The sequence below is a fragment of the Rhinatrema bivittatum genome, chromosome 11 (assembly GCF_901001135.1).
Source record: "Rhinatrema bivittatum chromosome 11, aRhiBiv1.1, whole genome shotgun sequence".
Lineage (NCBI taxonomy): Eukaryota > Metazoa > Chordata > Amphibia > Gymnophiona > Rhinatrematidae > Rhinatrema > Rhinatrema bivittatum.
Window position 1 is genome coordinate 58370618 of NC_042625.1, and position 25552 is coordinate 58396169.

Consider the following 25552-nt stretch of genomic DNA (forward strand, 5'->3'; position numbering starts at 1 on the left):
CCTTGGTAGTCCAGTAAGTAAGCAGATCACCACTACCTATTTTATCACTTAAATATTAATAAGCTGTCATATTCACTTTCTGCATTCTGATTAAACCTCGGAAATTCCATGCATATCGCAAATAGGTGCACATTATTTCAAGCCCTATAAAATTATGAAGAATTAGAACAAAACCAAATGAAGACCCAGGATAAAGATGTGGGAAGGTGAGGGATAAACAACAAGACCCACTGCTTGAGGACTAGACAGCACTTTTTCTAATAAGGTACAATAAGGAAGCTGGCACACCTCTAGTGTTAACTGAAAATTTATTGATACATGAGCAAAAACACTAAGAAAAAAAACCCACCACCTCAAAACACTGTACTACCTCAGTGGAATAATGAACACTTCCAGGATTGAGGGAAAATGTATACAGTGCTTGAAATTCCCAAAAAATGTTTGCAGCTCACTGGAAGCAATCCTCCAGCATTTCCCAAGCCACACCATAGTTACTTAAGTACTTAAATTCCTGCTCCTCATCTTTGTTTAAACAGTAATGTAGAGTAGCATCATGCATCACAAACAAACAAACCCTCAGTGGATGGTAGAAGGGGAAGTTGATCCAATAATATAGAAAAATAATTTTAGGGGTAAGAAGCAGGTCTGAAATTAAACAGTCAATTTCTCAGACAAGATGGCTGCTCGCTCAAGTTCACTGTACACATCGGGCCATTCCCTCAAGCATGATGTGTTTCAGCGCTATAACTTTTTTTGCTTAGACGTAGTACAGCTATGACTGCAGGTAGTTTCCTAGGCAAAACTGTGAAATATTGAATTCTGTTTTCCCATTGGCACACCCAGCTATAGTTTATGTACACATTTGATAGCAAGTTGACATCCTCAAGACTGGCAAAAAGAAAGTGGCTTAGTCTTTTTGTTCTGGGAGCCCAATACAAGGACAGCAGCCAAGTGCTACAGGGGCATTCACTGATGAAAAATGGAATTCTGTGGACATATTAACTGGAAAGGGACAGATATTAATGAGTTCATTTCCAAGAACCCCACAGAAAGCATTTAAAGGAGGAGAAACAGGAAACTGAAAAGGAAGCTACCTTATTTTTGTGCAGGTTTGATCTGACCAAGGGAACAGTCTTAATTCACATGGATCTAGCTTTTCACTACATTAAGTGCAGAGATGTGTGGGCTATTACCAGTTCTGCACATTTCTACTTTCCTGAGAGTTGCTCATAAAGCTTTGGCACATAATCATCCCACTCAGCCTGGTAACATGTGCCTGCCACTGGTGCTCCCAGCTTGTACTTCTTACAGAAGGCTGCCACCTTGAATTTCCCTCGCTTGTCCCCTGAACGGTTGCACAGGACAGGTTCATCACACTGCAGCTGCCCTGCCTGCTCATACACCAGCCAGATGTAACGGTGCAGCCCTGAAGAGAAGAGACAGATAAGGGTTAGGTGATGCAAGCACTTATTCCATATATACAGCACATAGGTCTAGTAGCCACACTAGCCCTGGACCAACTAGATTTTTTGCAGATTAGAATAGCTTGATATGTTTGATAAAAGGTAAATTGCTTATGTATAACATATGTTCTCCATAGACAGCAAGATAATCAGCCACACAAGTGGTTTGATGTCATCCAACTGCATCAAGATAAAAAAGTTCTCAAGAGATCAGACAGAAGTGGTTCCAGCATGTGTGGACCTTCCTGTGCAGCTGCTTCCCATGCTAAAAGGTAGGAGGCATTCTGTAGCTGATTTAGCCTGCTGGTCTACAGTGAACACCTGTTACAAGTAAGCAACTTGGTTTTCCTTGGCCAAGCAGGATAGATTTCAGCCACACAAGTAGTGACTCCCAAGCTGAGGGTTACAGATGATTAGTTTGTATTTTCATACAAGTAGTGGATCATTGGAATTCATCTGTGTTGCTTGAGGATGGAAGGTAGAATTGGAGGAATTAAACAGGCTTTGCAGAACTGTCTATCCAAAGATGTTGCCTTGACAGAATGACACTGGCACTGAAACTGCCTGCATCCGAACCCTGGATGTCCAAACGGTAGTGTCTGGAAAAGGTGTGTAGAGATTTCCAAGTAGCCACCCTGCAGATCTCCTGCGGGGAAACCAGCTGACATTCTGCCCATGAGGCTGCCTGTGCCCTGGTGGAGTGAGCTTTCAGTCCATCCGGGACCGGTCGACCACGGCATATATATGCAGACAAAATAGCCTCCTTCAGCCAATGAGCGATACAAGATTTGAACACCTTCTGACCTCTCTTTGCACCGTGCCACAGCACAAATAGGTGATCCGATAAGCGGAAACCATTGGTAACCTCCAGATAGAGTAACAAGGCGCGGTGAACATCCAGCTGCCTCAGTTCATTTGAATGAGGATCCTTCAGTTGGGCATCTGAAAAGGCTGGCAGCTCCACAGACTGGTTCAGATGAAAAGCTGTGACCACCTTAGGTAAAAGTGATGGAACTGTGCGTAGTGAAATTCCGGAATCAGAGAAGCAGAGAAAAGGTTCCCTGCAGGATAAGGCTTGAAGCTCAGACACCCTCCTGGTGAAGCAAATAGCCACCAAAAAAAAATACCTTCAGCGCGAGATCCTTCAACTTGGCTTTCCTCAGTGGCTCAAAGGGGGCTTCGCACAATGCCCGGAGCACCAAGTTCAGATTCCATGAGGAGCAGAGACTGCGAGTTGGTGGACGCAAGTGTTTGACTCCCCTGAGAAAAAACGCACTACATCAGGATAAGATGCCAGGGAAGAACCCTGGATCGGGCCCCACAAGCATCCCCAGTGCCAAAAATCTGAGCCTTCAGGGAATTGTAAGACAGCCCTTTGTCAAGACCATTCTGCAGAAAGGAAAGGACCAGAGTCACTGGAGCTAGTCGAGGATGTACCCAAGCGGTTGACACCATGACTCGAAGACCCTCCAGACACGAACATATGCCAGAGACGTAGGAGGTCTTTCTGGCTCACAGCAGCATAGATATAACTGCCTCCGAATAACCTTTCTTCCTCAACTGTTTCCTCTCAAAAGCCATACCGCAAGATAAAAGCGATTCGCCTGATCGAAAAATACAGGACCTTGGTGCAGGAGATTTGGCAGATGACCCACATGCAGAGGCCCGTGCAAGGCTAGATTCACAAGATCCATGAACCACGGCCTTCGCAGCAACTCGGGAGCCACGAGAATCACTGGTCCTGAGTGAGATTCTATCCTTCTGATTATCTTGCCCACCAGCGACCAGGGAGGAAACATGTAGAGGAGAACACCAACCAGCTAAGGGACCACCAGAGCATCCACTCCCTCCACGCCGTAATCCCGTCTGCGACTGAAGAAGCGACGAGCCTTGGCAACTCAAGCAAATGCCATCAGGTCTACATGAGGATCGCCCCACCTACGACAGATCATTTTCATGGCCGTTTCGGATAGCTTCCATTCTCCTGGGTCTAGTTGCTGACAGCTGAGGAAGTCTGCTTGTACGTTGGTTGATCCTGCTATGTGAGACACTGCCAACGTTTCCAAGTGTTGCTCCGCCCAGTACAACAGCATCTCCACTTCAAGAGCTACCGGGCGACTCTTGGTTCCTCCCTGCCTGTTGATATAGGCCACAGTCTTCGCATTGACAGACAAGACAAGACTGACCACCTGACTGAGCAGCAAAGGAAGGAAGCTCTCCAGAGCCAGCTGAACAGCCTTTGTCTTGAGGCGACTGATTGACCAAGTCAACTTCTCTGGTGACCACCGGCCCTGAACAGCTTGGGCCTGACACACTGCCCCCCCAGCCGGACAGGCTGGCGTCCGTCGTCACGACCATCCACCGGGGTATCTCCAGATTCACGCTGTGCTCCAAGTGGCCATGGACAAGCCACCACACAAGACTGGACCTGGAGGTGTCTGGAAGTGGCAGCGGATGGTGGAATTGTTCTGACAGCAGGTTCCACCGGGCCAGCAACACTGCCTGGAGAGGTCTTATATGCGCAAAGACCCACGGGACTAGATCTAAGGTAGATGCCATGGAACCAAGAACCTGCAAGTAGTCCCAGACCCTGGGCACCAAGGCTTAAAGGCAGTCTAAGACCACATCCACCACCTATGAGAATAGAATCTCCGACTTTGCTCGGATGAGCCAATTGTCCAGATAGGGATGCATCAGAATCCCCTCCCTCCTTAGGGCCGCCGCTACTACCACCATAACTTTGGTGAAAGTCCGTAGGACCGTGGCCAAGCTGAATGGTAGAGCACAGAACCGAAAATGTTGTCCCATAATCTTGAATCTGAGGACCCCCTGATGGTCCTGGCGAATCCAGATATGGAGATAGGCTTCTGTCAGGTCCAGGGATGCCAGAAATCCGCCCTTTCGCACTGCAGCAATTACGGAAACAGGGGACCTTGAGAGCCACGTTCACCTTTTTCAAATCCAGGATGGGACGAAAGGCCCCTTCCTTCTTTGGGACCACAAAGTAAATGGAGTAATGTCCCTTCCCATGCTCCGATTGAGGGACAGGAAAAATGGCCCCCAGACTTTGGAGCTGACCCAGGGTCTGGCAAACTACAAATTCTTTTTCTGGAGACCCACAAGGGGATACCAGAAACAGGTGTCGTAGTGGACGAACAAACTCTAATGCGTAGCCGTGTTTTATCACTGAGAGGACCCACTGATCCAATGTAATCTTGACCCACTCCTCGAAAAAGACCCCCTATGACCACTGATCAGTCCAGACACCCGCCCGTACTAGATCTGATACGTCCGCTCAAATGCTCTGTCTTTTTCTACAGGTTTTTTCAATAATCTGATTTGTTGTCTACTATTACTAAAGGCACCGGAAGCATCTAACAGATGAAAATAAAATTGTATGCAAGAGCGTTTTTATTCATACAGAATCCTTTCAATTGTTTACTTGTTCAAATTGTTAGTTTTTTCTTATTGCTTGCTTGATCTTTGGGAAGTTATATCTGCTTTGAAAATACTTTATACTGAAGGGGTGTAGGGTAGGCTCTGTCCTGATATAGGATACCCTCACAGTTTTGGTCTGTCTCCACCTGCTGGATAGGAGGCTCAACCCACGGTCTGGACTGATCCGGGTACGTACAGGGAAATTGTTTTTTGCCTACACTGCATCATCCTATATACCACTGATATCGTCTCTGAAAAATGGTGTTCTTTGTCTCCTATTAGTATACACTCATGCATCTTGACTCGCCTAGCAGGATGAGGAATAAGTGTTGTATCATTTCATTCTGCCCACCTTCCATAACTGTTTCGGGATAAATCTGGGGCAGATCGACTTTCTCCACTTACAGAAGAATTGTGATTCTGTACTGACCTGATCCTTTAGGTGGACCAGACCCAACATAGTCGGCAAGGACATGACCACTGCTGATGTCACTTCCTTTCATATTTGTTACCAAGAAGTGATGCCACTCCCTACAGTAAAAAGAACCAAGTATTAGTATCAAATGCAGGGACATAGCTGAGTTTTCATTTTCAGATTTATCACAATTTCAGCCTATATACGAATACATTCAAAATTTATGCTCTTTACTAAAGAATATACAGTAACAAAAAAAATAAAATAAAATAGAAGGTTCATAGCAAAATACAGAAAAGGTGACAATGGAGAAAGTGATGTGTATCTAGATGGCTACCTAAAAGATGTGTGTCAAAATTAGCCAAAATTTGCAGTATAACACAAAAAAAATATGTTTGCTGTTGAGCTGGGATTAGCTCTTAGAAAAAACAGCAATGCAACAGAAAACAGCTAAAATTAAAAGCTACTTTGATTCCAGGTCAGCAACATCTAAGAGTGTGGTCAAAGGCCAGGCTGCATGTGAGAAGGCCTCATCCGAATTATAGGGGTAAGTGAATGAGGCACTTAGACTGACGCCGGAGCAAAGGAAATCACCCTTGTCCTAAATAAAGGTTTGGTTCAAAGAATTAAAAAGGGACTTGACCACTGTTAAAGGGGAGATACTGGATGCAATGAGAAATTACTACTTACCTGATAATTTAGTTTTCTTTAGGACAGATACATAAATCCAGAACAAGTGGGTTATGCACCTCTACCAGCAGATGGAGACAGAGCAAACTGACTTCACAGTATATATACCCCTGCAGTGACATCAGCATGCAGGTATTCTCTTCAAAAGCAACTGTGGACAGACTAACAAAACTGGATTAAACAGATAACTATTTCAATACTCAAAAGGCAACACTGAGCTCAGCCAAGAATATATTAACACTAGTCTAGGGACTAGAGGAGCACTTTACCTGTAATCCCTGTAACACAAAGCCATGGAGGAGGACCATAATACAACCATTCAGCACCAAGGGAGGGAAGCTGGATTCATCTGACCGTCCTAAAGAAAAGGAAATCAGGTAAGCAGTAATTTCTCATTTCTTAGCATCCAGCAGATGAATCCAGAACAAGTGGGATGTATCCAAGCTACTCCCGAATAGGGTGGGAGGCTGCCCGTGGTCCAGTCAAAACCGCATGTGCAAAGGCTGCGTCCTCCTGGGCTTGCCTATCCAGATGATAATACCTGGAAAAAGTGTTTCGAGGAACATGTCGCAGCTCAGTAAATGACAGGAGACAATTTCACTTCTGCCTATGACACTGCGTGAGCTCTAGTCAAATTAGCCCTGACCTGACTAGGTAACTGCTTCCCACCATCAACGAATGCAGCCGTGACTACCTCCTTAATCCAGTGAGTATGGTAGCCCGCAAGGCCGGCTCTCCCTGCCTAGTACTGCTGTGAAGAACAAACAGGCGATCCACCTTCCATAAAGGCTCAGTAACCTCCAGATATCAGACAATATGTCTCTTGACATCCAAGGGTTGCAACAGACGATACTCCTCTACATCTCTTTCTCTGTCGGGAGATGGACTGATTCAAGTAAGTGACCACCTATGAAAAGGAACAGTATGCAGCTGTACTGCCCCTGGAGACACTCAGAGAAATGGTTCCCAGTATGACAAGGCCTGCACTTCGGAAACCCTAAGCACAGAACAAATTGCCACAAGAAACACTATTTTCAAGGTCAGTAACCACAAGGTCAAGCTATGCATCATCTAAACGTAGCGCCTGCTAAGAAATCCAATATATATACCTCCTTTAATTGTGGATACCCCCCTATATATCAGAATCTCCCCCCCCTTTAGATAACCTCTTTCACGTATCCCACTTTGATAATTTTACTTATATAATCTAATCTGTTATTTGTATGTTCCTTATTTAATTATGCAATAATTGTAAAGCCTGTTGCTAAGTTCTGTTCTATGTAAACCGACGAGATGTTCCCAACGTTCGTCGGTATATAAAAGTTATTAAATAAATAAAATAAAATAAACAATACCAAATTAAGGGAGGATATTTCACTCCTTTCAGGCAACAGGCCATATCAGGATGAGCCGATAAGGATCCACCATTTACATGACCTCTGAAACAGGTGAGAGCTGATACTTGAACCTTTAAGGAATTAAGTGCTTAGCCTTTATTCAAGCCATCCTGCAAAAATGCCAAAATGAGCGGAATCTTGACCAAACAAGGAAGAGTACCTCGATCCTTACACTAGGCCTCAAACACTTCCAAACCCACACATAGGCCAAAGAAGTGGAGAACTTTCTAGCTCTTAGCAAGGTGGAAATCACTGCTGCAGAGAATCCATGTTTCAGCAAGCGAGCCCTTTCAAGAGCCATACAGTAAGACAAAATAGAAATAGATCTTCGTGAAGAATAAGACCCTGCTGCAACAGATCCCTGTATGAAAGGAGCCGAAGGGGCAATTCTGCTAGGAGTTGCCGCAGATTCGCATACCATGGTCTCTTGGGCCAATCTGGAGCAACCAAGAGCACCATCATCCCTCTGTGGCGCTCGATCCGTCAGACTAATCTGCCCAACATGGGCCATGGAGGAAAGACATACAGAAACTTGTTTTCTGGCCACTCCTGCACCAAGGCATCGATCCCCATTGACTTTGGATCACTCTTTCAAATGAAGAATCGCGGAACTTTCACATTGTAAGAAGCTGACAGCAGGTTTACAAACGGGAGACCCCAGCAATTCAGAATCAGCTGAAATGCCTCATTTGATAGCGTCCATTCTCCTGAGTCCAAACGTTCCCTGTGGAGAAAGTCTGCTCTTACATTGTCTTTTCCTGCTATATGCGAGGCCAAAATCATCTGGAGATATAGTTCAGCCCATTCTGTAAGTTGATACTTGCTTCCTCCCTGCCAATTTATATAAGCCACAGTCATTGCATTGTCAGACATTATCCAGTCCACACGACCCTGCAGCTTGTCACTGAACTGCAAACATGCTAGTTGGACTACCCTGGCTTCCAAACAATTGATGTTCCAGAGAGACTCTTCTGCATCCTAGTGCCTTTACGCTGTCAGCTCCTGACAGTGAGTTCCCCAACCATGGAGGCTCACATATGTCGTCAGTACTAGCCAGTCCTGTGCTGCTAGGGAAATTTCCTTCCTTAGATGATCCAGCTGTAGCCACCTCTGCGGTCGGGAACAGACCTCCATCGCTGTAGACGCATATGCGCTCTCGCCCACAGTACCACTTCCAAGTTGTCGCCATTAAACCAAGTACCTGCAGGTTGGACAATATGGTCAGGCGCAGAGTGTTCATCAATAGACATAGCTATGCCATCAACTTCTGAATACAAGCTTCCAGCAGGAAAACCTTGCCCTGCTCCGTGTCGAACTGAACCCCAAGGTAGTCCAATGACTGAGCAGGCTGCTCCTGTCTAGGTTCACCACCCAGCCGAGCTCCTGCAACAGGGAGATCACCTTGCGGGTCACCAGGCAGCTCTCTCCCAGCGACTTGGCTCGAATCAGCCAGTCATCCAAATACGGATGTACTAGGATCCCATCCTCTCTCAACTCTGCTGCAACTACCACCATTACCTTTGAAAAGGTACTGGGAGCGGTGCCAGACCAAAAGGCAGTGCTCGAAGCTGATAATGGCGTCCCAGAACTGCGAATCTAAGAAAGCATTGATGCCCTAGTCAAATGGGATTGTGAAGATATGCTTTGGACAGGTCCAAAGTGGTCAGAAATTCCCCCAACTGCACAGCCACTATCACCAAGTGCAAGGTCTCCATGTGAAAATGCATCGCCCACAGATGACAGTTGACACCTTTGAGAACCAGGACAGGATGAAAGAATCCCTCTTTCTTGGGCACAACGAAATAAACTGAATAAATCGCCCCGTATTTTCTTGAGACGTGGGTACCAGAATCACAGCCTTGCCAATGTATCCTCCACAGCCTGCTTCTTCTACGGGGAGTGGTAGGGAGAGACCATGAACACGTCCTGAAGAATAGTGTGAAACTCCAGTGCATATCCTTCTCGTATCACCTCCAGGACCCATTGATCCGATGCGATCTTGACCCACCTCTGATAGAAGAGAGAGGCGTTCCCCCTATCTCCTGTTCCCGGGGGTGGGTCAGCAAATCTTCATTGGGAAGCTCGGGAGGATCCACTATATTCTTACCTGAGCCCACACACCTTCTGGGCTGTCTTGGATGAAAAGACTGAGACCTACCAAAAGGTCAAGTCTTTTGAGAGGTCACTCCTCTATAGGGTTGAAAACACTTGGATCCCCTATCATAGCATCTGCTTCTTATCCTCTGGTGATTCACCACACTTACTGGCCAGTTTCTCCAACTCGCTTCCAAACAAAAGCAATCCTTAAAAGGGCAATTTCATAAGGTTAGCCTTGGAGGTCACATCAGCCAACCAATTTCTCAATCATAACTGATGTCTGGCTGCTATTACCAAAGCCACCCCTCTGACAGATGCAGACCAAATCGCAGCCTGCATCTGACAAGAAGGCAGCCACTGGCTCCATAACTACTCTGGAATTCACCCCCCAGTCATCAACCTCCAGAGAGAAGTAAACAAGAGTAAGTCACCAGAGAACCAAAAGAAGCTATTTGCAAAGTCATTGCCACTGCTTCAAATGCCTGCTTAAGGATAGTTTCAATCCTCCTATCGTGTACATCTTTTAAGGTTGCTCCTCCCTCTACGGGGATAGTCATCTGCTTGGAGACTGCACATACAAGTGCATCTGCCTTTGGAAAACAAAACACTCTCACCAGGGATCCAGAGGTTGCAGGCCTTCCAAAACCAGACCTCCTTTGAAATTAGCCTCTGGGGTGCCCCACTCAAGATCGATTCTTGAATGGTTTCCATCACAGGGAAAACACAAGAGGCTTTACGCAGAGAAACCAAAATGGGATTTTTCTTTGGCTCAGACATGGAATCTGCCCCCAGGCGTTGCCTGCATTTTGAAGGTCTGGGATATTAGGGCTGGCAGTTCATCTCTAAGGAAGAACCGTAGCATAGCACTATACGGTTCTAATCATGGAGGAATGTCACCATCCTCAAGAGAGTCAGGACTGGCGTTATCATCTGTGCCATCTGGATCTCTATTGGGCAGTCCCGCTGCCGCTCTAGGAGTACTCTGGTGATTAACAGTAGGTCCAGGCAAGGTTTGCACCAACACTGGACTGGGCTGAGGACTGTGCCTGAAGAGAAAAAACATTATATCCATGAAAATGTAGAAGGATCCAGACCAGGAGGTACTTGAGGCATACTCACTGACCTGCCTTCCCCTGCTGAAGAACCAGTTAGGGAGTTCCAAAATCAGGCACCCCACCTGAGAAGTCTTTACCCAGATCTACAAGCTGCTGGGAAGAACCAGGCTTAGTGAAATTAGAGGAAGATAACTCTCCCCGAGCCTCCAAACAGCACTGACACAAGTCAGTGGGCACTCCTAGTTGAGATGCCCGAATATGACAGGCAGTGCAAAGAGAAAGGCGCTTAGGTTTCTTAGATATAGGAGCCATTAGACCAGCAGCGCTTGTCTAGATTTTTTTTAGGCGTCCAAAAAATTCTAGGCGTCTAACCTAGGTGTACAAAAATTAGGCGTCCAACAACTAGGTGACTCACACCTAAGCGTCCCAATGCCTAAGGGTGCAAGACTTAGGCGCCCCTAGGATAGGCAACGTAAAAAAAATAAGCGCAGATCATCACTTACCTTGTGCGCACAGGTAAGGCGACAGCCACTTAAGATGCCACTTAATTTGGATGCACAGACTACTAAGCCTGCCTATGTGTCCAAAAACTGGACGCACAACTTAGATGCATAGCTAGACGCACACACCGAACAGACAATCCTGTACAGAAAGTGCACATATCGCCATTAAGGTCCACCACACAGCGAAAAAGCCTCAGAGCGGGGCCTAGCCTACAGAAGTTCCTTAACCCGCCAGGCTGCCCACCTCCCCTTGACCTCCCACAGAGCGGGATGAACGTCAGAATGGTGCGCCGAGCATGGAGACCAGGGAAGCAAGAAGGCTTTCCTTCTAAGTCTCTGTAAAAACCACTTTTAAAACTTACCAGAGCTCAGCCATACCTGGCTAAGTCCACGCCAGCTGAAAAACCAGCTACCAGACCAAGGCATTCATCTGAGGGACCACGGAAATCACCTCAGGAATTCTCAACTGTGGGAGGGACCTTTTGGTGTCACCACAGGAGAGCGGGGCAAATTATTTCTGAATTTTCCTTTTTTGAAAATGAAGCAATCCCCAGTGGGGAGAAGCATGTCCACCATCTGCTGGAGATTGAGAATACTGGTGGGTTGATGTAACTGCAGGGGTAAATGTACTGTGATGTCAGTTTGCTCAGTCTCCATCTGCTGGTGGGAATGCTTAACCCACTTGTTCTGGAATATCTGTCTGGATGCTAAGAAAACAAGTTTTTGAAAACTGCCTCCTCTTCCCCCGCACCCAAGGAAAATATACATGCACTATCCACAACAGGCACACTTTTCCCCTTGAGGGAGCAAGCTCTCTAAAGTATTTGTGGGTATTTCATTTTTAAATCCTTGCATGTACTTCACACATATGAAAGTACACGGGACAAAAAAGTTCTCTGGTGTGCCACTGCATTTTCAAAGGCAAATGGTGCAGGGCGTTTTCCCTCTGAAAACTGGCATGTAGATCCATAAGTAGAAAAAGGAAAATTAGTTTCTTACCTGATAAATTTTCTTTCCCGTAGTACCACGGATCAGTCCAGACTCCTGGGTTTTGCCCCCCTTTAGCAAATGGAGGCAGTTTACAAACAAAACTCCGCCTTATCTAGGAGGGTGCCACCTACAGTCTGGCAGTATTACTTAATGTCAAAGCAGAATGGATTCCAAAAAGCCCAAACTAACTATATACAGTAACCTAACAACTTTAAACCAGCTCATGGAACCCCCAATGGGATCAGTACCCAAGGTACTCGGAAGAACTTAATTGGTCTGTAAGAAAAAGAACTCCTCATGAAACAACAGCATGGACTCTCCAATTTCTGTTAAGACCCAAAATAGGGCGGGACTCCTGGACTGATCCATGGTAGTACAGGAACGAAAATTATCAGGTAAGAAACTAATTTTCCTTTCCCTGTACGTACCCGGATCAGTCCAGACTCCTGGAATGTACCAGAGCTTCACTTACTTGGGATGGGATCCGGAGAGGCCCGCTCGCAGTAACACCTGCTCCGAATGCCCCTGTCCATGACGCCTGAACATCCAAACAGTAATGTATGGCAAAGGTATGGAGTGACTTCCACGTAGTCGCTCTACAGATCTCCTCTGGGGAAATCTGATGACATTCCACCCAAGAGGTGGCTTGAGATCTAGTGGAGTGAGCCCGAAGGCCCACAGGCAATGACCAACCGCTCAACAAATAAGCAGAATTTATGGCCTCTTTCAACCAGCGAGCTATCTTAGTCTTAGAAGCCATATTAACCCGTTGGATGTCCACTCCAGAGCACAAAGTGATGATCTGAAACCCAGAACCCATTGGTAACTTCCAGGTAGCACAGTAAAGCTTGCCGAACATCCAACGTCCGCAAATCCTATAACAGGGGTCCGACCTCTCCAGATCAGAGGAAGCCGGAAGCTCCACCGACTGATTTAAATGGAAAGGAGATACCACCTTGGGAAGAAAGGAGGGAACCGTACACAGGGAAAATCCAGAATCCGAAATCCTCAAAAAGGGCTCCCTACACGACAAGGCTTGAATCTCTGACAGTCAGCGCGCAGACGCAATCGCCACCAGAAATACCACCTTCAACGTGAGATCTTTCAACGTTACTCCATGCAAGGGTTCAAAAGATGCCGCACACAAAGCTTTAAGAACCAAGTTTAAATTCCAAGACGGACACGGTTCTCTCACCGGAGGTCTCAAATGCTTCACTCCCCTCAAAACATGAGACACATCAGGATGAGCCGCTAGGCCCACTCCTTGTATGTTACCGCGTAAGGAACCGATTGCGGCCACCTGCACTCGCAAGGAACTCCATGACAAGCCCTTCGATAAATCATCCTGAAGGAAGCTCAAGATGTCGGATATTCCCGCTCGGGTAGACACAACATTCCTGGCGAGACACCAAGCATCAAAAACCAGACTCGGATGCAAGATTAAGATGTAGAGACCTTATGGGACCGCAACAACGTAGTTACCACAGCATCTGAATACCCCTGTGACTTCAAATGCTTCCTCTCAAAAGCCATGCCGCTAGACAAAAGCGTTCGACCTGGTCGAAACAAACTGGACCTTGATGGAGCAGGTCTGGTAGCTCCTGAAACCTCAGAGGACCGTCAATGGCCAAATTGACCAGATCCGCAAACCATGGGCGTCTCGGCCACTCGGGAGCTACTAGAATCACCTCCGCTGGATGTAATTCTATTCTGCGAAGAGTTCGACCTATGAGTGGCCAAGGAGGAAACACAAAGCAGGACATCTACTGGCCAGAGAAGAACCAGAGCATCCACACCCTCCACGCATGGCGGGCAAAGAAGTGTGGCGCCTTGGTGTTCCTGAAGGTCGCCATCAGATTAATGCAGGGAGTTCCCGAATGGGCACAGATGAGTTGAAAAGCTTCGTCCGCGAGTTCCCATTCTCCGGGATCTAGACAATGTCGACTGAGAAAGTCCGCGTGAACGTTTTCTACCTCGGCAATGTGGGAGGTCGCTATGCTGAATAAGTTCCATTCCGCCCAAGTGATCAGTAAACGAGCTTCCAATGCTACTGGTTGACTCCTCGTTCCTCCCCGACGGTTGATTTAAGCTACCATGGTCACATTGTCGGCGAGAACTCGTACTGACTTGCCTCGGAGAATCAGAAGAAACGCTTGCAGAGCTAACCTCACCGCTCTGGTCTCCAGGCGAATGATGGATCACCGAGCCTCCTCTGAGGACCACCTGCTCTGCACAGACTTCCGCTGACAAACCGCCCCCCCATCCGTATAGGCTGGCATCTGTCGTGACCACCGTCCAATCCGGAATCACCAAAGTTGTCCGGGTTGAGCCATCAGTCTAGGCTGGAGCGAGCGCATTCCGTCAGAGGAAACTGAATATGAAACTGTTCCGAGACCGGGTTCCAGCGGGAAAGCAATGCTGATTGCAAGGGCTGCATATGAGCGAAAGACCAAGGAACCAATTCCAGAGTCGAGGTCATAGATCCCAGCACCTGTAAGTAATCCCAAACTATCGGGAATGCTTGTTTAGTAAGGCCTGTACCTGGCCTTGAAGCTTGACCATACGCTCCTCCGTTAGGGATACCGTGCCCTGACGAGTGTTGAACAGAGCTCCCAAAAACTCCAAGGACTGGGAAGGAGCCAGTCGACTTTTAGACAGGTAGACCACCCAACCATGGCTTCGCAGCAATTGCAGCACCCGATCGATTGCTTCTTGGCAACGCAATTTCGACTTTTCTCTGATCAGCCAATCGGCCAAGTAAGGATGTACTAAATACCACTCCTTGCGGAGCTGCGCCGCCACCACTACCATAATCTTGGTGAATGCCCTGGGCGCAGTGGCTAATCCGAACAGTAGTGGTGATAGTGGCGTCCCAAGACGGAAAACCTTAGAAAACGTTGATGATCTGCTCGGATGCCGATGTGCAGATAGGCTTCGGTGAGATCCAAAGATGCCAGAAATTCCCCCCGTCGCACTGATGCAATGACGGACCTTAGGGTTTCCATACGGAAGCGAGGAATCCGCAGGCATCTGTTGACCCGCTTGAGGTCTAGGATGGGGCGAAAAGTTCCTTCCTTCTTGAGTACCATGAAATAGATGGGAGTACCAACCCTTTCGAAGCTCCGCCGACGGGACCGGCACGATGGCTCCGAGGGCGAGAAGTTGCTGTAGAGTCTCTTGAACCGCTCTGTGCTTTGGTGCCTGACCACAGGGAGAGAACAGGAACCGCTGGTAGGGGATACGTGCAAAATCTAATGCGTAACAGTGTCTTATCACAGAAAGGACCCACTGATCAGACGTGATTTTGGCCCACTCCTCGTAGAACAGAGTCAGTCTGCCGCCCACCACTGGAACTGAGGAATGAGTCGGCCGCCCATCATTGTGAGGTCTTTCCACCCGGCGTGCCCTGGCCGGATCCAGGCCTACCGAAACGCCACCCCCGAAAGAAGGAGTGTAGGACTGCTGCCTGCTGGCGTTGTGACACCTGCTGGAGACAGAAGAATATTGCCAGACTGTAGGTGGCACCCTCCTAGATAAGGCGGGGTTTGGTTTGTAAACTTCTGTCTCCATCTGCTAGAGGGGCAAAACCCAGGAATCTAGACTGATCCAGGTACGTACAGGGAATACAAGTTACCCACAAGGACTGAATATACTTCCTACATGGTTTAAATTAAACATGTTCCTAGTCATTCCTGCACTACAAAAGGTCTTTTCTGTGTAGTGTAGCTCATTCCCTGTGATTGCTGAGATTTATTCTGCAGAGTTTGAGAAGTTGAGGTTCACTTTTTAAATAAACTGACTCCTGAGCAATTTGTAAGCACATCACAAAACTTCAGTGGAGTGTTTCAACCAGCAAAACATGAGGGCAGTTAAACATAGAACACATTCTGATTTCCTGAAGTTATTTTGGTTTGAGCCCTTGATTTTATTGCAGATTGATAAGGGGTGTCACCCTGAAATACACAGGTGGCATGGATTACTTTCCAGAAGCAACAAAGTCAAGTGAAGTCCATAAGCTGCCAACTGCTCTTGGTATGGAACTAGCCAGCATGCTTTCTCCACTTCCCTCACCTATACTTTGGGTCTTTCCTGCTGGGGGCATCTGGGTCAACAAGCAACAATGTATAATGCTTGCTTGGGTCAATGCCATCCCATTCAATGGAGGTCGGTCTCTTCTGAACCTACAATAAATTAAACACAGTGCTGTTATACAAACTGTAATAACCTATCTAAAGTCAAACACAGCTAGTGAGAACAATCCCTACTGAAAATGTATCACACTAACAATTCTATACTTGGTGGCCAAGATTAATTTTTGAAACATACTGGGCAAGTGTGGAGGTTAACCAAGGAATTTATTGAAACTTAAGATGAGATTTTATTAAGATGTTAACCTGTCCTTGGCTCTTTGGTTTGTATTATGCATTTTATATGACAACTTTGTTGTTTTTAATGTATCTTATGATGTTTTAGTGCAAGGGGCCTTTTTTAGTAGGAGATGACTTTTACCTGGTGACTATTCCTCTATATAAAGCTTAAGGCTTTTTGGTTCAAATCAAAAATTTGGATGTATAGATACTACAGCAAGGTTATATTTTATTCTAAACATCTTTACGCCATGGATACCTTTTAGGGATAAACGTATCTTACTTTAGCTTACTTCATTATTTATTATGTAGGATAGGCTACTTGACTGTCGTTTGGCATTTTGTCTGTTTTATCACATAACGTATGAGAGTTATATTATGTGACCCACCATGAATGGATGATAGGTGGGAAATAAATCTTAAGTGAAATAATCTTTACACATACTTTGCTGTACATTGCTCTGAGCAACATATATGATTAATGTAAAATCACACATACAAAGTAGTATCTGCTCCCCCTGCATGCAGAGGCATCAATAAGCTAAAAGCATGGGCATGCTTGCTACAGCTCTGTAGCAGCATACTAGAAATTTTTACTTCCTCTTCATAACCATTAAAAGTATAGTTCATGGAGTGCAGAACAGCCATCATGAAAATTTTAAATTCCCAGAAAAGTCAAGTATAACAGGGTACATCCTTATCACAAGTACCAAATGTCAGTTTCATATCATAAGCTTTAAATTATGATGTTTAAAATTTTAAAACACAAACCATCCATTTCTTTTTTACAATTTAATTACACAACCCCTAAATAGTGACATGTTCAAAATCTCTGAAATCAATTCCACTGTGGATAATTCTCCTGATTCTTTCCAATTTAAAGCAATTCTTCATCATGTTGAAGCATACTGCCAGGCTTTTACATGAAATGCCTTCTTTTATATACCTTAAAAGAAGAATTAAAGTATAAAGTGGTACTGCAGTTATAAATCATTAACGGATTCAAAATTCTTCCAAATTCAGTAAAAATTAGACAAATATGAGGAAAATGGATGAAGTGGAATCAGAAGAGCAACAGCAGCTGCCATTTTAATCTCAAGCAGCTTGGCGCACAATGTAAGTGGAAAGTGCTGAGGAACTTCATGAAGCCTCGGAACTTAAAAGCCAGAGAAAACTAGATCATACCAAAAGGCAGCAAAAGCCCAATAAGCGTGCTGGTTCTTCAATATGTATTGGGGGGGGGGGGGGCTATTCAGTAAAGCAGAGTTGCTTACCTGCCACACAGGGTCCCCCCTTCAGTCTCTTTTGTAGCAAAAAAAGTACGAGCGAAAAATAAAATAAGAAAATGGTATCAAACCCAACTCTGCAGGGTGGCGGGCAGGTTTCGTGAGGACTAACATCCTCCTGTCCTGGGAAAACACCTGTTACAGGTAAGCAACTCTGCTTTCTCCCAGGACAAGCAGGATGGTAGTCCTCACAGATAGCTGAATAGCAAGCTACAGGTTGCCTCAGAACTAAGTGAGCCAACCAGCATCCAAAAATGTGCAACAGGCACAACAAACGGAAAGCTGTTGGCAACCAAGAGGCAGCCTGAAATTCACAGCGGGCCGAAGTAGGAAGATTTGGGTTTTTACACTGGGAATAAATTCCGTAGGACAGACTGGCCAAAGACGGTGTCTTGCCGACCAGCCTTGTCAAGACAAGGTATGGAGAGAGCTCCACGTCGCGGCCCTTCAAACGTCGGCAATCTGTACTGTATGGTAGTATGCTGACGTTACCATGGCCCTTACTGAGTGCGCCTTTACACGTCCCTGAAGTGGAAGGCCTGCTTGCTGGTAGCAGAATGCAATGCAGTCTGCCAACCAGTTGGAGAGTCTGCTTGCCCAACGCAACTCTAAGTTTGTTTTTGTCAAAAGAAACAGAGTTGGGTGGACTTTCTGTGGACTGCGGTGTGGTCTAAGTAAAATGCAAGCGCACGCTTACAGTCCAAGGTGTGCAGAGCTCGCTCACCCAGGTGATTGTGAGGTCTTGGAATGAAAGTGGGCAAGACAATAGACTGGTTTAAATGGAAGTCAGTTACCACCTTAGGTAGGAATTTAGGGTGAGTGCGGAGAACCACCCGGTCATGGAGGAACCTTGTATAGGGCTAGTAAGTTACAAGGGCCTGCAACTCTAACCTTGCTAGCAGATGTGATGACTACTAGGAAAATTACTTTCCATGTAAGATCAGTGTACTCTGTATTGGAGTCAATGGAGCAGAGCATTTTGAAGCAAACAAATGCTCCATCTTTTCCAGTCGAGCATGCCGGCCTTTGGGGGTCATTTGTGCACAACTAGGGCAGCGACAAATGTCATGTGAAGGCACTAGGCACAAATCACAGACATTGTGCGGGTCCGTTATGGACATAGTCCTCAGACACTCAGGGCACTTTCTAAGCCCGGTCGCCATGCCGAAGAAAAGAGGCACACGATTGGTGGCCGGACACAAAGGGGTATGCCGCCAGGAATCAACCGCGAATCATGGGAAATACACTAACAGAGCGTTGGAGGGAACGGAGTGCGATGGGGGACCCCGGTGAGGGTGAAATAGCGAAGATGGACTTCGAATTTTTCCGTGAGGAAAAGCGTGAGGAAAATTCTCAGAGCTCCTAAACCGCGAGGCAACTGCTGCACAGAAAAAAACAAACTGAAGAGGGACCATTATGAGAGCTTGAAAGCTTCCCTCGAGAAGCTCAGCCCCACCAGAAGATTCCGGCAAATCCGCTAGTCTCTGCTCACAGGGCAAAACACCCGGTGGTTGTGGAGGCGGTCAGCTTGTGCCAGGACTCAGAAAAACTCCTGAGAAGTTTACACTGTAGTCACTCGATGGCATCATGATGGTTCTCATAATGTGATCATCCACAGGGCCACGAATCACAGTTGAGGAAGGAGATGATGTAGCTGGTTTTAATTTCCTTTTCTTCACCATAAAAACAAAACAAAGTCGCACCCTTTTGGTGTGTGTGGCTTCAGCTGTGCGCCGTACTGCCTACGATTTTAAAGAGGCAGTCGGGCCCAAGTTGATGACATCAGCGCTGGTGTTTCAGAATGGGGAGGGGAAGCTCACCGTGATCCCTCCAGCTGGCTCGAATCTCCTGTTGCTGACCTAAGGATCTCACCAGCACTACTCGGCCAGGAACACTCCCTAATGTATATATTTAAAATATCCCATCATTCTTTTAAATGTCCATTTTATCCATATGAGAAGTTCATTGCAGAAACTTAATCCTTTTTGAGTTTTAAACGTCCATTATTCCATGCATTCTGAAAGGCTTATGTGATAGGCCAGAATAGAAATGTCCATAGGAAAATCCTACAGTAGACAAATAGGAAAAACGCCAAAAGAAAAAACTCCAAAAGAATGTCCTAACTTCCTTATCACTAATTATATGTAATTCTCCACCCCAGCCCTATATCATAACGTAAACTGCAGGTAGTTTACATTTTCAGCCTGCTTCCTGCTGAGGATTAAATGTGGCCAAAGTCTTTTACAAAGCCAGATATTAATGGGATGTGTAGAGATGGATTTAGCATGAACTTGAACAAGGAAGTCGCTAAGATGTTGAGATATGATTTCACTGGCGGAGAGGTAGGCCTCAGTTAAGTATATTAGTAAGTGTTTGGGCTCACGAGAAAATGAGTTAAAGGTTTTCTGTTGGTAACATTTTGAATATCTGATCCAAGGGAAAGCAGAACACTGGTGGATTGCTCTTTAGCTGGAACCAAAAATGTTCTTGATCGCTCTAGACAAGGAGAAGCGAGCAAGTATTCAGCATTTAACATCCAAACCATTGGATTGAGACATGGATGATGGTTTTGAGTTACCAATGTAGGGTGTGTCCCAGGTATATAGGGGCATGGTTGAAATTTGTACGAGATATTTATTTATTTAAAAACATTTCTATACCGTCTTTCAAAAGCGAAATCGCTCACCAAAACGGTTTACAGAAATAAACAAGAATTTAAAAGAAAAATAAAAAATAAAAATGGTAAATAAAATATGAAATAGTAGCAACTAAATTAAGTAAATAAAATAAACGAAAATATAAACTATACTGAAAACAATGAAAGTGTAAAGCAAGAGTAGTAAGAGTAAGAAAAATACAATAAATTAAATTAAACCCTAAATCTAATAAAATGTCTCTTAGTAATTAAAATTAACTAAATTATTTTACAAAGACAAGAAAAGTCAGAAATAAAGAATAAAAAATGAGACTAGAGAGGAACAAATCTAATGTCCTTTTGATAATATCTGCTGCAATACATTGAATGTTAACTGTAAATAGTATGAAACAGTGTGTGCCGGTTTAAAGGTAATTATGAAATCCTGTACCTAGGTCCCCAAACGCTTCTTTAAGCAACTGCAGATAGAGAAAAAAAACAGCGTATGACATTTCAAGGTTGATTATATTCCTGTGCCTGGATCCCCAAACGCTTCTTTAAATAAGTGTGTTTTCACTATGACTGTCCAGGTAACACAAACTATAACAAGTAACGAAGCATGGTTGTACAACAGCATTTGCACTGTCCTGGTAATCAGTAATAGTGGTGGAAAACCATCCATGAGGCTTGTCTCCCAATCAAGGAGAAAAAACACCCTAAGCCAGCCTAAGATCATTGGGCAAAAATAAGAAACACTCTATTCATCTGTTCTGTACCAATGCAAACAGGTCAAATGGTAGCTGACTCTCTAAAATGAATGGAGAAATTGCTACTTACCTAATAATTTCCTTTCCTTTAGTGAGTGGTAGGTAAATCCCAACGAATGGGTTATGCACCTCTGCCAGCAGATGGAGAAGGAAAGAGAAGGTGATGATGCCAGGGAGCAGAGAGGAGGGAAACAAGTAGGGAAAAGGAAAGGGAAGGTGATGATGCCAGGGGGTAGAGAAGGTGATTATGCTGGGGAATAGGAGGTGAGGGAAGGGAAGAGAAAGTCATGTTGCCAAGAGTGGTGGAGAGATGAAGACTGCAGTGGAGTGAAGGGAAAGGAAAAGATGGTCATGTTGTGAACGGGTGGGAAATAGAGATAGATGGAAGAAAAAAAGGTGATGATGCAGAGTCAGGGGAGGAGTGAAGGGAAGATGATGCCAGAGGGTTGGGGTTAGGGAAGGTGCTGGTGTGCCATGATGAAATGAGCCCAGTGCCAGGTGTGCCAAGAAAGCAGGTTGGGAACCACTACCCTAGAAGTACGCTTTAAGTAACCCTTCCACCTCTCTCCTTACTCTCCTGGCCAGACCTCTTTCAATCTGCCCTCTCAGGCCCCAACTCCTCCACACTCAACTTCTTCCACTATTTCCACCCCCCCCCCCCCCCCAGTTTGACCTCTCTCTCATACAGCCCTTCACACAGGCACCCTGTCCCTCTCATACACACACTCTGACACAGGCTCTGTAGGGAGATATCTCACATTTTACCACTGAAAGCACCAAATATGAATCATAATAGCCAAAGAAGTATGCAGTCAAATACTGACAAGCCCCAAAAGCACTGTTACATCTCAAGGAAAGAAACTCTGGCCAGATGAACTTTTAACAACTTTACACTGAAGGATACTTTATCTAGATCTGCCTGCTTTAAGTGCCTGTGTAAATAACCAAGGCAGAGACAATGCAACAACAAGCTGCTAAGCAGGAGTCATGAACCAACCAAGCAAGTCCAGAGGTCAGAAAGACCCCAACCCTTGGAAGAAAGGGGGCAGTCTGAGACAGAGAAAAACACTTTGGCATACAGATGTGGCAGTAACCCCGCCCCCCCCCAAAGAAATGGGGAGGAGGAAAAAGACCTGCAACGTGGCAAAGACCCTCCACCCACCACGTGATTATGCATAAGCTTAAGCATATTTATCAGCTGGAAAGTATAAGCGGGGGGGGGGGGGGGGGCAAATAAGGAAAACAGGAAGCAAAACCAGAGGAGCGACTGGGAGAGCAACCCTGAAACCATAGAGGGGACCCCTGGAAGAGAAGGAACCTGAAGAGCAAAAGGAAAGTCTGAAGCAGACCAGCATCCCCTGCTATCGAGAAGGGAGAAGACTAGGTGTGGCCAGGAGGCCTGAGAGACGACACACCATGCTCAGGAGCAAAGAGTGACATGGAGTCTGAGACTGTGAGGAGCAAGAGTAAGCCCCCAGACAGCCCAGCAAGTACCAGAGTCGGAAGCAAGTCTCCTTCCAGGACCGCTGCCAGCTTTGCCAGTACCAAACCCAGCAAGTAAGTCCTTCCCTGCACACATTCTCCAGACTTCCAGTCAGCATCTGCTTCATAGGTGAACAGAGGGATACTGCCTGAAGTTGGGACCAGGGGTAAGTTAGCTAGCCATAAGTATTAATATATTAAACAGGCTAAGGTTTATGGCATGTTTGCAACTACCCATGGTGCAGAACTTTCTTTAGGAAAAACTGGTGCTTAGTGGCCAGGATGTTACAGCCAGGAATTGTTATTTTCTAAAAACTATATCCTGCTAATAAATAAAAGTCCATTTCTGAGGATAATGCATTGTCTTTTTCCTGAGTTTAGGATTGTGAAGTGGGAGGTGAACTGGAAGAGTCCTGTAGCAGACAGGTCCCTGCACCCCTAAACTTGCTTATAGCTCTCTCATTCTCAAACACACATACAGTCACGCACTCTCACACTGGCTCCCTCTCTCTTATACCTGCACAATCACACAGACTATCATACTGGCACACACTCACAAGGGACACATACATCACCTTCAAAAAGGTGCGCTCTCTCTCACACACAAGCTTCCACTCTCTCTGACAGCACACACATAGAAAATCACACTCTCTCACTCAGGCACCCCACAGGACGCTTCCTCTCTCACGCACAGGCTCAGGTGCATTCTCTCCCTATGGGACAGCCTATTTTTGCTACGAACTGGTTGGCCTCCGCTCGCGACACGCCGGCCATCTTGATCTTCGGCTGCGAGCGAGACGGGGTACGCAACCCACCGAGGCTTGTTGATCCTCGGTCGCGAGAGGGATGGGTCCGGTCCGCTCGCGACCCATCAGGCTTTGTTGCTTCGCTCGCGGCCCGCCGGGCCTACCGCACGGGGGCGGGGGGGGGGGGGGATTCTCTCAGAAGTAACAGATTGTATAGAAAACTGCAGCAGACCAACCAGCACTAATGTAAGGTTAGCAACAGTCGCCTATATAGTTTATAGTAACAACACAAGCGGGAACCCCCCCCCCTCCCCGCACGCATGCTCCAGTTCTTTCCTTAAAGGTGCGGGAGGTGTTCACTACCTGGGTGGGAGTCAACGTTTGGCCCAATTCGTCTATCTCCAGCGATCCGTACTTCACCCGCAGGGGGTAGGTCGGCTTCTCCGCCACCTCCATCAGGCTCAACGGCCCGTTCCACTGCTCTAGATCCACAGGCATAATCACCTAGCGAGAAGCAGAGAGAGAAAAAAAAGACGAGAGACAAACTAAACGCTAAACCGGCTGCAAACGCTCAAAGCGGATTACGGTACCAGAAGACTCTACAATGCCAGCGCAGCCACGGGTCAGCTAACACTAAGCGCCTACCCTCTTCTGTCAACCAATAAGGAACGTGGAGGCGGAGCCCGGCTACCTCCCTCCCTTTCTAACGGTGCATATCAGAGGCTCGCGCTGTCTGTTATTTCTGTTTCCATGCCAGATTTACAGTGTGCAGTTTCGGTTCTTTGAGGATGCGCGGTGCAGAAATTTCTGGAAATTGGGCCTGGGCATTAAAATTGGATTTATTAAAGACGCATCTTTTTAATCCCAAATATAGAAACGATTTCAATTAAATGTAGTACACTTTTAAAGACGGATCCTTTGTATTGAGTAAACATGATCACAACTGTAAAACCAACTAGGTGTTTTAAATGTACTGCAATCAGACTCAACTCTATACAAGTTATTAATAGGGCCAGCTGGTGGCTGGGAGGGTGAGCGAACTATATTTAGAATGTACAGGGCTAAACAATATTTTTGGAAACAAGCAAGGGCTATTCTTATGCTTGTACAGTGATTATTAAAAGCCCAAAACGTTTTATCGAAAACCACTACACAGTAAAAAAAAAAGATGTGTAGGATTGGCAACGGTTGAATGATCTGTCACTGCTGGAAGTGATATAATGTTGCCTAGCCAAGCAAAAATAAGATAAAATTCAAGAAGTTAATAAAGCAAAGGTTAGTAAAGCAAAGTAAACTCTGGTGCAATGCATGAGGGTCAATAATGTGCTCAAAATTAAAATCAGAGAAACCTGAAGAACTGAAAAACAACTTTATTTTAATACCAGTATGAAAAAGAAATAATAAACAATCATTGAAAATTTATCCTTATCCTAGGGAAAGGAGTGGGATAATGGGCAATAAAATGACAGGACTGGGAATGAGGTTGGACTCTGTATTTGGAAGATTTTTTTGCATATTCAAGTTTAATAACATTCAAATTTGCTTTTATCCTAAGAAGAAAAAAAATCAACACCAGTATCACTGGTGCTAGGCCCAGATTTAGGTATAGGCAATGCAGGCCTAATTTTCATAGGCGCTTGAGTGCTACTGCCATGCCTCCGTCTGGGCTCCTGCTACTTATCATGGCTGGGCTGGCTGATTTGTGGATGCCCCAAGCACGGGGGAGCAGGAATCAGGAGGAGGCAGATCAGGCATACCATCTTCTGCAGAGGTCAGGAAGAGGCAGGACTGTCAGATCTTCTGCCTGATCCTTTGAGTTAAGCCCTCCAGTGCTGGAGACTGCCAGGTTTTCTGGAGTGAGGTGCACAGGGTCAGAAACAAAGAGTGCACTGGCAAGATGGCAGACAAGAAAGAACAAAGGTAGGGCAAGACTGAAACAGTGTACAGGGTAAGGAATATATGCAAACAGGATAGGCCACTGGGAGGTAATTGGATTCTTTTTAAACAGAAGAGTGGCTAACTGTTGAGGAGACTGATTAACAATTATTTTGGTAGAGTAAGAAAACTGCTGACCCTTGCCACTGAAGCCAACCAGAAGGCCAAGCCGGGATTAAGGGAATGGCACCCATACCATTGCTTGGGATCTAAATGTTGGAACTCTAGCTTCCACTGGATTAAAATCTTAGCACACAAACGATCAGAAATTACAACCATAAAGATC

The 25552-nt window shown here is 45.8% G+C and overlaps 1 protein-coding gene across 1 annotated transcript; it reads right to left on the reverse strand.

The window, feature by feature from the left end:
• Positions 1-291: 291 nt before the first annotated feature.
• PEBP1 (phosphatidylethanolamine binding protein 1) lies at positions 292-23975 on the reverse strand. The gene is made up of 4 exons (XM_029570992.1): positions 23695-23975; positions 16120-16229; positions 5332-5432; positions 292-1426 (listed from the first exon to the last, which is right to left on the reverse strand). The coding sequence occupies exons 1-4, from the start codon at positions 23827-23829 to the stop codon at positions 1209-1211; spliced, it is 564 nt and encodes a 187-aa protein (XP_029426852.1). The 5' UTR covers positions 23830-23975; the 3' UTR covers positions 292-1208.
• Between the last annotated feature and the right edge of the window lie 1577 nt (positions 23976-25552).